We start from the raw sequence: 14,649 nt of genomic DNA on the forward strand, positions 1-14,649 counted from the left end.
TTGTTTAAAAAGTTGGTTCAGTTACCCTCATTTATATCGAAAGTTACTGAGCAAAAAACACCTTGCAGCCTTTAAAATCGTGAGGTTTAGTGCAGCACAAGTGTCAAACGTTTAGCGGAACTGACGGGTGAGCAGGATTAAAAGAGGAAGTGGTTATTTTTAAGGCTCCACCACAGATCAGTCAACTGCAAGCCAGAGACAGGAAATGTACACACTCTGAAGGGTGCTAAAATGAGTTATAGAATGCCATGTTCAGGCTGTAAACAATACTTTATTGGTGTATTTTCAGATACGTTGTCAGTAAACGGTCTGTGAAAGCTTGTTCCAGTAGATGGGCAGTATTTTTAAACAAACGACTGCTTTTCAAAAATGTTCTAAAGTAGAAACCGTGCAGAGACATTCAGAAAAACTTGGCAACAAGGAAGTCATGTACAGAACCCATGATCATGTCACATGACTGAAATAGCGTTATACAAAGCTAGAGCTTACTGCTACAGAAGGCCAAAGTAGCCACAAATGAAATACATTTAAAAACCTTTTTTTTCAGGAGCATGAAAAAATTTGAGCACAAAAAAAAAAACTCGTATCATAAAGACAAAGATGATATTGTCGTGTCTGGAAATATCTTCAGATCTAAAGGTATTTTAAAAAGCCTTTTTTGTCCTGCTTGTGATTTTTTTTTAAAAAAATGACATAACTACAATGACACTAGAGATGAAAAAACAAACCAAAAGACATATATATAGTTTGTGGTAATGATGTCTATAACTTGTAGCCCAGTCCAGATCGACTAATGTGGCAGAAGAGTGTCATGGCGAAACACATTCCCAAGACCTGTAAACAAAGGAGATCAAATAAATTAGACAACCTTCATGCCTGACGTTTGTCTCTTTAAGGAGCATGGACACATCCTCAGAGCTGTCCCTCCATTAGAATGAGCGTTTGTGGAAAATAAGTCCAAATTACAACAGTTTTTTTTTTTTTTTTTTTTAACATTTTCAAGCATAAAAATGTAAACTTAGGATGTGGAAACCGTACGGCTCATGCCAGAACTGGAGGACGCATCAAATTTCAAATAATCCATGTAGAAAATACTAAAACATGCAGTTGTTGTGTAAATGTACTTATCCTGAGACCAAATCAAAAAGAAAAAAAAGTAGGAGAAAAGAATGTTTGAAAAATACCAAATAAGTCTGGAGTTCCCCCTAAAATGTTATTTTTCTCTTGTCCCGCCCCCTGATGACCAAACTGAATCTCTAATAAAACAGAATGAATATTTATATCTTTTTTTGGTTTTATTTTTTCACTGATGTCTCTGTAATTGTGGCAACATTTTTATAATCAACATAATATTTTAAATAATTATTTTACATGGGACGTGTCCCACAATATGTTAGCAGAACCTGTAGATGACGTTTTTGACCTTTTGTGTCTCGTTTTTGTCATTTTGTGTCTTGTTTTTGTCATTTTGTTTTGTTTTTGTCTTTTGTGTCTCGTTTCTGTCATTTTGTGTCTTGTTTTTGTTATTTTGTGTCCCATTGCTGTCATTTTGTGCTTTGTTTTTGTTGTTTACATCCTAAAACAGTTTTCCTAAAGAATGGGGAGAGCAAAGCTATGTCCTCTCTTCTATTTTCCATATTTTCATCCCATTGTCAGCCTTGATTGAATGTCTCACTCCACCTCATATTATCAGGATCAGACTAATTCTTTTGACTGTTTTCCATCAGTCAGTTTGTCCTCTTGGTCAGCAGTAACAGCAGCTAAATATCTAGCTTCTACTGCTGAGAAAAAGCTAACATTAGCATGGATTAGCAACCCTGTTACTGTGATTAGAGTAGGGTTAGCAAACAACACAGAAAACATGGAATAAAAATGCTACCATTGATGTGGAAGCTGAGCTAATCAAGCCTTTGATAGTCTATTACCTATTATTGATCAATATGAAGCAGAAAACTGTAAAAGAGAAGGTTTATTTTTCAAACAAGCCCAAATGTCCTCCAGTTCTAGAATGAGCCTTATGTAAATTATTTCTCAGTGTCTACTGATCTTTTGAGGTAATTAAACAGTTTTATAGTAAAAACTAAGAAGTGTGGTTGGAAAATCTTTAAAGTTGAGGAAACTTGGAGTATTAAAGCTGCATTTATTGATTTGTTTCTGTTGTTTTTGATCACTTGAATCCAGACAGACAAGTTAAAAACAAACTACTGATGGATTGACTTTGTCTGAGATCCATATTTACCAGAGAGTGCTCCATACATTTGGTATCCCAACAATGTCCCACAAGAAATTTCACATTTTGCTAGAAAAGTAAAAAAGATTTATCCAAAATTTTCATTGACTGCTCATTATCACTATTTTATTCCATAGGGTGTTGTTCAATAAAATCAGGAGACTAACCACCCTAAAAAAAAAAAATCCATGATTTCCTCCTAACTTTGCTGTTTCAACATAATGAGGAAATTGAGTCGGAATAATTATCAAGTTAGCCCAAATCTAGTGAGAGCAGCTGTGGCATCACAGGTAAATTGCTTTCACAGGCAGCGGTATTCTAACACGTCCACCATCAGCTTACCTCGATGATGCAGAGAACAATGACAGAAATGCCGGTAAATAGGAAATTCTCCTCAAAGAAAGTCTTCAGTGTTTCCAGACAACCCTGCAAACAGAGCATCCATCTGAGGTTAGCTGTAGTTAACATTTAAATGCAATAAAAAAGATCTGACCTCTTGACTTCTACAGCGTCTAATGTGGTCATAGGTAACGGTGTGTCTACCTTTTCAAAGTACACATGGTTTGGAGAGTTACAGTCACTCTGGCAGCAGGAACGAGGCACATGACTTCCCCAGTCCGTCGCATTATTGACCCCGCAGCACTTAAGCTGAAACAAGTCATTGGGAGAAAACAATGAATATCCAGAAGCCGTGTTTCACTTATATGAACTGTCACTGTTTCTGATGCTCCCACCGTCTCCTGAACCAGGTCCCAGTCACTCATTGCTGTTGAGTTTCCTGCTTTTGCTTCTTCCAAACCCTCGTTGAGACCTTTTTGCACCATTTTAGCAATCTAAACAGCAAGGTGAGATGACACAGTCTGTATGTGTTTCCTTCATTTGCAGCACACAGCGTCAGTGTTACTGGATCGACCATACCTCTTCCTCGTACAAGAGCATCAGGCATGCAGCACTCAGCTCCACCAGCATCAGGAGGAAGAGCAACAGGAAAAACTGCCAACAGAGTTTATTGTGTCATTCTTTAAACCACAAACCATTAACATGACATTTAATGTTGACTGATCTCTAAAAACCCACTGGCTAAACTACAAAGACAAAAGTGTTAGCAGTCCAACGACCACCGCAGGTTAGAGAAACTGGAGTGACTCCGATTTCTCACACTGATTTTTTTACTGCACCTTTTGACAAAGTTCAGTATTGAGAATGAAACAGTGAGTATGGTATTAGTATGGATATTAATGTTTTGTTTGCACAAGCTCTGTGTATGGATGCAAGTCAACCAGAAGTCCATTCATTCCTGTTGGAACCTCTGTGATCTACAATGTGCTGTACAATTCCACCTTCCCCTCCCTGAGCTTTTGTTGATTACGGAGAGATTGGACTGTGTGGCTAACGGGCTAATCAGTTGCTTTTAATGTGACAATCAGATTGTACCAAAGTTGATTTAAAAAGCTCAAAGTCGATTCAATCATTCACCTCTGCAAGCACAAAAGGAACAGGTACGTGTGCGACAACCTCCGCGGCATCTCTCTACTCTGCATCGCCGGGAAGATCCTGGCCCGCATCCTGCTCAACCGCCTCAACACACACCTGGAACGCAACCTGCTCCCCGAGAGCCAGTGTGGATTTTGCGCGGGACGCAGCACTGCGGACATGATCTTCAGCTCGCCAACATCAAGAGAAGTGTCGGGAGCAGAACGTCGGACTGTATACCACCTTTGTGGACCTGATGAAAGCCTTTGACACTGTCAGCTGTGAGGGGTTTGGAGGATCATGGCCAACTTCGGATGCCCCGCCAAGTTCATTGCAATGGTCCAGCAGTTTCACAACGGCATGAACACCAGAGTGCAGGACGACAGAGAATTCACCCAGCCTTTCCCCGTAACAAATGGAGTTAAGCAGGGCTGCGTGCTGGCCCCAACCCAATTCAGCATGATGTTTTCTGCTATGCTGACAGACGCCTTCCATGACAGTGACATTGGTGTTGGCTTCCAGTATCATACCGACGGCAAACTATTAAACCCGCTGAGACTGCAAGCAAGACAAAGCTGCACGACGATATGGCCGAGATTTCCTTTTTGCTGACAATTGCGCGTTCAACACCACAACACAGTCTGATATGTATTGACCTGCAATGCAAGTCTGCAAGCCTGCAATGACTTTGGTCTCACGATCTCTACCAAGAAGACCGTAATCCTGCAACAGCCTGCCCCAGAAGCTCCCTACGTAGAGCCCCACAACACTGTCAACGGTCAGAGGCTAGCAGTAGCTGACAAGTTTGTCTACCTTGGCAGTACTGTTGTGCTCCGTCACCATTGACGAAGAAGTTGCATACATAATCGCCAGAGCCAGCGCAGCCTTCTGTTTTAACATTTAATACCTGAGTTTGACTATTTGGATTTGAAAGTACAAACATTAATGCCATTGTGATTAGTCTAAACAACAGTTAGAAACCTGTAACTCAGCTTGGACTCATCAGAACAACAGCTGCAGGTATCTCAAACATCATTATGACTCGTCTGAATTGTTCTGGACGCTGCTGATGCAGGGTTTCTCATTGGGTATTGGTTGAGCAAAGCCTCTGAACAGTGTTAGCAGCAGTAATGGTGGTTGCTGTGGAGAATAAGATCGTTCTTAAGGTTGAAAATGCTGTAAAATAGGAAGAACCCATCAACAAGGAGTTTCTGGAGACTTGTGCTTCTGATTTGCTGTAGCTTCGGACACAGCGACAGATATCCACAATGCCATTTTGATGAGGCAGAATTCCAGTTTGAGATATCTACAACAATACTTTGACTTATTTAAAAGTAATTTAAGATGTCTTAAAAGAACAAAGTAGATATCTGGAACTAAGGGGAGTTTAAGATATCTTGGGCAGGGGTTCTGGTCAGGATTTTACTGTAGATATCTGAAAGTGGAATCACAGCTAGTCATTATTCAGCTGCAGATGTCCACAATGTGAAAGTGTGTAAAGAGAAATAAATGAATAATAAAAGTGATCATTATCATACAGATTGGTCTGGCTGTGTAAGACTACTTCCACGTTGGCCGCACTTTTTATGTCCAAAGGTTACGTCCATCTTTTACATACAGTAATGATTCAACTGCACAGAAGTGTGTTGTAATGTGTTTCCTTCACTACGCATTTTAATACAAAGGGCTGAAGTTTTTAAAGACATCATGGGTGGTTTGTGACTATACAGCATGCCAACAAAAACTTAAGTATGCTTGAAATAGAGCTGTGTTGTCTTTTTAAAAAAAAATTTTTTTTAATCATGTTATGACACTAGGCTGCACAGTGGTTCAGTGGTTAGCACCGTCGTTTCACAGCTAGAAGATCCCCGGTTCACATCCCAGTCTTCCTGGGATCTTTCTGCATGGAGTCTCCATGTTCTCCTGTACATGTGTGGCTTTTCTCCAGGTTCTCCAGCTTCCTCCCACAGTCCACAAACATGCTGAGGTTAATTGGTGATTCTAAATTGTCCGTAGGTGTGAATGTGAGTGTGATTGTTTGTCTCTATGTGTAGCCCTGTGATAGACTGTTACCTGTCCAGGTGTCCCCTACCTTCACCCTCAGCTGGGATAGACTCCACCCCCCCATGACCCTAATGAAGACTAAGATGTGTACAGATAATGGATGGATGTTATTACACTTTGGGAACTGCTGTGTTCTAAATATAACTCGAGAAGTTAGCAGATGGACTCGAACAATGACACAACCAGTTTTGTGTTTTCACCCTCAAAAATCTCAGATGAACATTGGTGAGAACACAGACAACCATTGAAGGAAAGGCAAAATTTGTGGAAAAGTGGAAAGAACATGCTAAATTTTATAATGTAGTGAGCCTAGCAAGTTCCTCTCTCTCTCTTTGTGTGTGTGTGGTACCGTCAGCAGGAGACAGCGGTTCTCCTTCAGAGCACCCAGGAAGCCCAGGAAGGACACACAGGTGATGATGATGCCGCTGATCAGCAGCATGTTGGCTATGTTGAAGTTGATCAGTTTGGGGGTGAGAGCGGCTAACTTGAAGTTCACCATCATGTACACACCAAAGCCCAGCACCGCCACGCCACACATCTGACAGGAGACAAGACAAGACACACCTCAGACACCTGGTTACATCCAGCAGCATCAACGGTCCGCTGCTTTGAAGCCTGTAGTTATCAGACTGAATTCATGAAGTTCCCTCAACTCGAAACTAGTTTTAAATCTGCTGAAGTGGGTTCAAATTACACACAGTAAGTTGATGCAATTACCAACCAAGCCCATCAAAAAGACTGTTTGCAACACAAGGCAACGCAAGTTTATTTGTGTAGCACCCTTCATGTCCAAGACAATTCAAAGTGCTTTACATAAAACATTAAGAGCATTACAGTGAGGTGCAGATAAAACAATAGAAAGTACATAAGACATTGCAAAAATCATGATAAAATCATGTACAGTAACTAAATGGAATTAAGATGATTAAAAGGAAGCAACAGTTAAAAGATATCATGCAGATTTCATGTATAGACATGTAAGAAAAGAAATGCTTTTAACCTGGATTTAAAAGTGGCTACAGTTGGTGAAAGTTTATCTCCACTGGCAGTTTGTTCCACTTATTTGCAGCATAACAGCTAAATGCTGTTTCTCCATGTTTAGTCCAGACTCTGGCCTGGACCAGCTGACCTGAGTCCTTGGATCTAAGAGCCCTGCTAGGTTTGTATTCTCTGAACAGATCACGGATGTATTCTAGGCCTAAACCGTTCTGGGATTTGTAAACGATCAGTAGGGTTTTAAAATCTATTCTGTGACTGACTGGAAACCTGTGCAGAGATTTTAGAAGTGGTGTGATGTGTTCAGATCTCTTAGTCCTGGTTAAAACTCTAGCAGCAGCTTTAGCCATTCTAGATAAGCTGTGAATCTGTTTAATGCTCTTTTGGGGAAGTTCTGTTGAAATACCATTACAGTAACTCAGTCTACTAGAGATGAACGCATGGATGAGTTTCTCTTTGTCTTTCTAGGAGATGAAACTTTTAATTCTGTTGATGTTTCTGAGTTGGTAAAAAGCTGCTTTGGTGACAGCTTTGGTATGGCTGTTAAAAGTCAAATTTACTTAATAAACTTAAGAGGTTTATCTAAATGAGCAAATTAGATTTCATTTTATATCTTGCAATGATGCATTGAATAAAATGGTAGGAACAGGTTCCTGAATGTGATGCTGGATGACCGAGACATACGTACAAAGCATAGGAAGTTGGCAGCACACATGGTGTACTTTAAACACTTGAGGCAGCGTTGAGCCATCGTGGAACCTCTGATCAGACCTGCAACAAGAAACAAGAAACATCTGACATGTCCACAGTCTGAGCTGCCCTCACCAACAGAAGATCACTTAGAGGATTTACTGTATATTCTTATATCTGTGTGTGGGGGATTTCAAAAGTGACAGAACGTCATGGTCACAGTGCAGGGAAGTGATGCTGACACCACCTCTCATTTCCTGAATCTTCTCTCAGTCAACAGGCAAATTCAACTTCTGTTTCTCAGCCCCGACATTGATTCGTGCTACTGGTTTTAATGGTTACATCATAGAAGTTAGTTAAAACATCTCAACTTCCTCAAAATATAAAGTCAACACATCTGGGTGAAAATCACTTCCTATCACAAAAGTATAAAAACATCAAACTGTATCTGTTAATGACAGTTTACTGTAAGAAAGACTGACAGACACTGATGACATGTTTTTAAAATGATCTAACTTGTTTTTATTTTTATTTTTTAAGAGTTCTCCTTCGACTTCTTACTATTTTTTCTCAAGAGATTTAACACATTTATTGTGAGTGACAAATGATCTTTACAGTGTTCTTTAAATTAGGAGATCTCACTCAAACGTCATTACAAGCCGTTAAATAATGTTGAGGACTTACCTGTGTGGTAGAATTAGTCTGCTTGTCTCCGTTTCCAGACTTTTGTTGAGTGAAGTTGGCTGCTGTTGGCGCTTCACCTTCTCATGGTGCTGTGGATCACTCAGAATGGCTCATGGGGCTTTCAGCTGCTCTGCTCGCTTCCTCTTTTTAAACATTAGCTACATGGAAACATTTATGACTGAGAAAGTGCAGCGAGGAACAACAAATAGCACAGCAAAGACCAAAAACCCACGTCTGTGACACACCGCTTATATTTAGACATGCAGAAAAAAGAAGCCACATTAGTGCAGTCAAACTTTTCAAACGCAGCATGTTTGGACTTTTTTTTTTTTTTGAGATTTTTTTGGCTTTATTTGATTGTGTTTAGTAGAGAGACAGAGAGGGAAATAGGGAGAAGAATGGGGGGAAGACCTGCAGCAAAGGGCCGTGAGCTGGAATCGGACCCGGGCCTCTGCGTTGGGGACTAAAGCTCCAGAATGTTTGCATTTTTATTGCAGAACTACGGAGTACAAAACCATATCGTTGGACGGGTTTCCCTTTTTTTTAAAATCCTCTTCATCACTGGACAAAACTGAAGACATCAGAACTATGAAGAAACACGTGGAATTACTTAGTCAACATAAAAGGTGTTCAAACAGCTACATATTTTATATTTTGGGAATTGGGATATTGAGGGACTTTTGAAGTCCATTTGATATATCTTGCATACATTTTTATTAAAAGTAAAAAAATATATATTTTTAATGTTCATTATGATCATGTCTTTACAAATTCCATAATGATTTATTATGGAAACAATCACTTATTAATAAAAAATGACTGGATATCACTTAAAATGTCAACTAAATAACCGTCCCAATTTAATACAACCACCTTCTAAGTAGCTAAACAATAATAAAATGAGCTTATTCAGAAATAGTTTTGTGTTCTTTTTATTAAGTTGAGATAATCATGACAGATATTTCTTTTTTGGCAATATATCAAATTTTACATGGAAAACAACAAATTGTATCTGTGTCTGAGAAATCCCTTTCCACTAAGTTCCCCATTAGAAAAACACCTCTCCAGGAAGTGTGTTAATTCCAGATCACATGACCTGCTCCACATGATGTCATTTCCTCCTGAAGAAAAGCCTGGCCAGACTCCAAGGCTTTCTGAGTTATTTAATATAAAGTAGTGTTTGAGTCAAGTGTCAACAGGTAAATAATTTTACATCTGGTGTTTGGTTATAGGCCACCATGTTGATTTTAGGCCTGAAAACAACCAAAAATGTCGACTATGTTAGAAAAAGTCCCGCAATTATATATTGACTCACTGATGATGGCTTTGCTCATTACTGCTAATATGTTAAGCAGCTTTATGAGTGGCGACCCTTGTCACAAGTTAACAGGTAGGACTTCTTGCCTTCTTAATGTTCCTGAGACAATCATTGTGTTGTGTAAAGGGAGTGTGTTGGTATATAGTTGGTATGCCCAACATAAACCCAACTCACACTGAGTTGGAGGGCAGAATGAAGGAACAGCAGCTCAGCACACAGATGTAGTCTCCTTTTGTTCATTTAAACCACTAACAGGGTGAGAGTTACAGTTACCAAGATACCTGGGTGGGGCACATTTACACATCCAGGCAATTTCATGTTTTCTATAAAAACTCACACTTTTATTCATGTGCTGCTGTACAGGGTGGGCCATAAGTTTCCATACATAGGAAAAATAAACATTTTGTGTTGGACAACCGTTTTTATTTATATAATGTGCTCTATGTGATTACCATTGTTTTGAAAACACATATTAATACGTGTTTTCCACTGTGGATGAACTTGCATTAGCACAGTTGAAGTTCTGCTTGTAATGGTGTTGGTGATACGTTCCTTGAGATGATTTATGTCTCGAATCTCCACCTGATACACCATGGCCTTCAAGTGCCCCCAAAGACAGCGTCATAAAGAATATACATGATACATTTTCCTATGTATGGAAACTTAGGGCCCACCCTGTAGACTCCTGGCCCGGCAGGTGTCAGGTGGAGTGTGTTTTATAACACACTACGTTGCAGCTTCGTTCAGCTCGGCTGCACGATTTATTCTGCAGCAAATGCCAGAATAAGGTTTTATGTTCCTCTCTGGCACTGTGTGCCATTTAGTGACCTGTTTGAAAATAGCTTTAACACAGAAACCCCTAATACACCATGAAATTTGGTCTTTTAAAACATATTTAAGCACAATGAAATCATTTTAAAACAAACTATATATAGGGGTGTCTGTTTTTTAACACATTTTATAAAACTTATTTGCATTTACTCTTAGGAATTAGCTGTACCAGTCTCAATGACTTTTTAACCTTTTTTATGACATCTTTAACCTTTTAACTGTATTCCCATTTATATCTAAAATAAACGCATTTAACCCTTTACACTAACATAACTGAACAAGGGTTTTCTAATCATCAATGAGCCTTTCAGCACCATTAACTAACACAATGTAGCATTAGAACACAGGAGTGATGGTTGCTGGAAATGTTCCTCTGTACCCCTATGGAGATATTCCATTAAAAATCAGCTGTTTCCAGCTAGAATACTCATTTACCACATTAACAATGTCTACACTGGATTTATCATTCATTTAATGTTATCTTCATTGAAAAAAAAAAAAAAGTTTTTCTTTCAAAAATAAGGACATTTCTAAGTGACCCCAGACTTTAGAATGGTGGTGTATATCAGGCAGAAAGTGAACAGTCAGTTTTGAAGTTGATGTGTTGGGAGGATAAGCTACTGTAGCACAAAACACTGAAAACCTTAATGGTGACTCTAATAGAAAGGTGTTGGACCAGTCAGTTTCCATGCTGACCCGTCCTTCACTAAAACTTCTACAACGGCTATGAAAGAACTGGACATAGAGCAGTGAGGTCTGCTCTGATGAATCCCATTTTCTTTGACATCACGTGGACACCTGGAGAAGACATGACAGACGGATGACCTCTAGATCATCTAGATCTCAGTCCGATGGAGCATCTGTGGGATCAATGGATGATCTCATGTCTTTGAGCCTCAAACACATTCAGTCAGGGGAACGAAGCACGGTGGACCTACCTTAATTTATCATACTGTCCTGCTACTTCCTGTTTCTAACTAGTGGAAACCTATCCTCCTGCCTAATGTTGGAATAATGTTATGTGTCATAGTATCAGCATATCAAGACTGGAACCAAGTCACTGATCACATGGTGTCACAGATGAGTGAGCATGAGCAGACTGAAGCGTGGTAGAACCAGAGGAAGGCTTCCTCGCTCACTGCACACAAAGTCCCAGTGTGAAACTGAACCACACCTTCTGGGTGGAACGCAGGGTTGTGAAAACCAGCAACCAGAACGGCCTGTAGAAGTACAGACAAAGTGATACGCTGATCCAGAGCATGTGGACAACCCTGTTCATATATTGTAACTGAATAAATAAATAAATACTGAAACTGCGGCTGTTTTTTGTGATTTGGACCAATACTAGAACTCCTACTGCTACAGCATACTAATAATTTTGTGCTTAGAATATTGAGTTCTACGGAGCCCCTATAGTGACATGGTAAAAAAAATAAAAAATACGTGGCCACAATATAGCTATAAGGTGCGCACGAAATATTAATTCGTTCGCACGAAATACTAATTTGTGGCCACGAAGTAGGTATAATGTGCGCACGAAATACTACCTAATACTATTAATATCATCCCTGGACAGCTGGGTAAGCAAATCGAGCGCACCTCAACTGGGTAAGCAAATCGAGCGCACCTTATCTAGGGTCTAAGGTAGAGGCATTAGAGTAGCAAAAGCGACACGATAGACAGGGACAGTGTGATAGAATTTTATTTTAGGCAGGGGATGAGCTACAAAGGCATTCTGAAAAGCCTGGCATTGCAAGGGACCATCATTACTGAGAGACATTTGAACAGGATATTGACAGTAGGGTTGCCACCCGTCCCTTAAAATACGGAAACGTCCTTTATTTGACAATTAATTGTTGCGTCCCGTATTGAATCAATACGGGACGCAAGTTGTTCCGTATTTTCGTAAATGCCCCGTAAACGTCTGTCACACACTCATCAAAACTGCATAATGAATAAAATAAAACACAGGAAATATTAAGGGCAGCCAATTTCATCTTCGTAGGACCTTTGTAGCGAGGACCCGATGCCAGGTCCAGTGGACAGACTTCAGACGTCTCTGTGTGTCCGGTCCTGTCCGGTCCTGTCTCTGGTTGCCTGGTTACAGACGCTGCTGCACCCGCACGTTTAAAAATGTCTACACCTGAAACTCCACCACGTCTAAAGAAGCAAAAACGTTTGCAAATGTACAGACTGGAGTGGGAAGAGTGGAACCCCTGGCAATGGATACAAGGCAAACTGTGTTTTCTGTTGCTCATGGACTGGCTGAAGTAAGGCAGCATCAGGAGACAAACATGGAGGAAATATGACAACAGAGAGAACCCAACCAGCAGGTCACAGTTTATCATCATCTAATCATCTCCTGAAGTCCATATGGTAAGTGACATCATGATGAGATCAGCTAGATTTCCTACAGTGTATGGCTGTGAATTTACCAGAGGATGCTTATAATAATGCTGATGTGGCTGTAGACTCTACACTATTTTAGTGACTCAGTAAATGCCTAAGTTGGTTATTATTTTTTCTGAATGCTTTTTAGTTTTTAATAAACATTTATTTAATAGCCTATATGTAATCAAACATGGCCTTTGCCTAAAAAGAATAATATTTCATTGCACAAGTAAAAGTATAGTAATTTTTAAAGCTGTTCAAATTATTATATGTTGCTAAAAAAACCAAAAAAAAAAGCAAACAAAAAACACATCATAGTAACATGTCAATTAAAAAAGCCTATAATATAGCATGTTGCCCAACAAACGTCATAGTATAGCATGTCGCCCAACAAACGTCATAGTATGGCCTTTGGTCCAGAAAATGTCCATAGTATAGCATGTCATCCAACAAACATCCATAGTATAGCATATCGCTCAAAAAATTTCATAGTATAGCCTTTGGTCCAGGAAATGTCCATAGTATAGCATATCGTCCAAAAGACATCATAGTATAGCATGTCGCTCAAAAAAGTCATTGTATAGCCTTTGGTCCAACAAATGTCATAGTATAGCATGTTGCTCTTAAAACGTCATAGTGTAGCTTGTCATCCAAAAAATGTCATAGTACAGCATGTCGCCCAAAAAACGTCATAGTATAGCATGTCGCTCTAAAAATGTCATAGTATAGCCTTTGGTCTAAAAACATCATAGTATAGCATGTTGCCCAAAAAAACGTCATAGTATAGAATGTTGCTCTTAAAACGTCATAGTATAGCATGTCGCCCAAAAAACGTCATAGTATAGCATGTCGCTCTAAAATTGTCATAGTATAGCACGTCACTCTTAAAACGTCATAGTATAGCATGTCGTCCAAAAAACATCATAGTATAGTATGTCCCTCTTAAAACGTCATAGTATAGCATGTCACTCTAATAATGTCATAGTATAGCCTTTGGTCTAAAAACGTCATAGTATAGCATGTCGTCCAAAAAACATCATAGTATAGCATGTCCCTCTTAACACGTCATAGTTATAGCATGTCGCTCTAAAAACGTCATAGTATAGCATGTTGCTGTTAAAACGTCATAGTATAGCATGTCGCTGTTAAAACGTCATAGTATAGCATGTCGCTGTTAAAACGTCATAGTATAGCGTGTCGTCCAACAAACGTCATAGTATAGCATGTTGCTCTAAAAACGTCATAGTATAGCATGTCGCTCTAAAAACGTCACAGACAGACAGAAGGACAAACAGACAGACAGACAGAAAGGCAAACAGGCAGACAGGCAGACAGACAGACAGAAGAGCAAACAGACAGACAGACAGGCAGAAGGACAGGCAGACAGACAGGAAGACAAAGAGACAGGCAGACAGAGAGACAGGCAGACAGACAGACAGACCAGTCAAAAGTTTGGACACACTTTCTCATTCAGGGTTTCGGTTTTTTTTTTTGGTTTTTTTTTTAACTACTTTCTACATTGTAGAGTCTCACTGAAGGCATCAAACTATGAATGAACATCTGGAATTATGGAGGAAACAAAGTGTGAAATAAGTCAGAACATGTTAAATATTTTAGATTCTCTGATTCCTGCTTTGAACTTGCTTGTTATTTTCTGGCTGAGCTTCATGAGGAAGAACCTGAAATGGTTCTACTTCACAAGTGTTCCATATCGAGGTTCATTAGTGGAACTTCTTCCTTCTTAATGGGGTTGGGACCATCAGAAGTCAGGTTGGTCCACAGCTGACAGCCCTATTGGACAACTGTTACAATCCATATTATGGCAAGAACCAATCAGCTGAGAGAACCGACAGTCCATCATTACTTTAAGAACTGAAGGTCAGTCAGTCTGGAAAACTGCAAAAACTTTGAATGTATCCTCAAGGAACCAGGAACCTACCAGGAACCATCAAGGAACCACCCAGGAACCTAC

At 39.6% G+C, this 14,649-nt stretch overlaps 1 protein-coding gene across 1 annotated transcript; it reads right to left on the bottom strand.

Annotated features, from left to right (window-relative positions):
* Positions 1–251: 251 nt before the first annotated feature.
* zgc:64051 (leukocyte surface antigen CD53) lies at positions 252–8,290 on the bottom strand. Its single transcript, XM_055011399.1, has 8 exons — positions 8,138–8,290; positions 7,452–7,534; positions 6,117–6,305; positions 3,149–3,223; positions 2,965–3,063; positions 2,774–2,878; positions 2,573–2,656; positions 252–834 (listed from the first exon to the last, which is right to left on the bottom strand). Exons 2-8 carry the CDS (start codon positions 7,512–7,514, stop codon positions 763–765), a joined length of 687 nt encoding a protein of 228 aa, XP_054867374.1. The 5' UTR covers positions 7,515–7,534; positions 8,138–8,290; the 3' UTR covers positions 252–762.
* Positions 8,291–14,649: the final 6,359 nt, after the last annotated feature.

Source organism: Amphiprion ocellaris, chromosome 6 (genome assembly GCF_022539595.1).
Source record: "Amphiprion ocellaris isolate individual 3 ecotype Okinawa chromosome 6, ASM2253959v1, whole genome shotgun sequence".
NCBI lineage: Eukaryota > Metazoa > Chordata > Actinopteri > Pomacentridae > Amphiprion > Amphiprion ocellaris.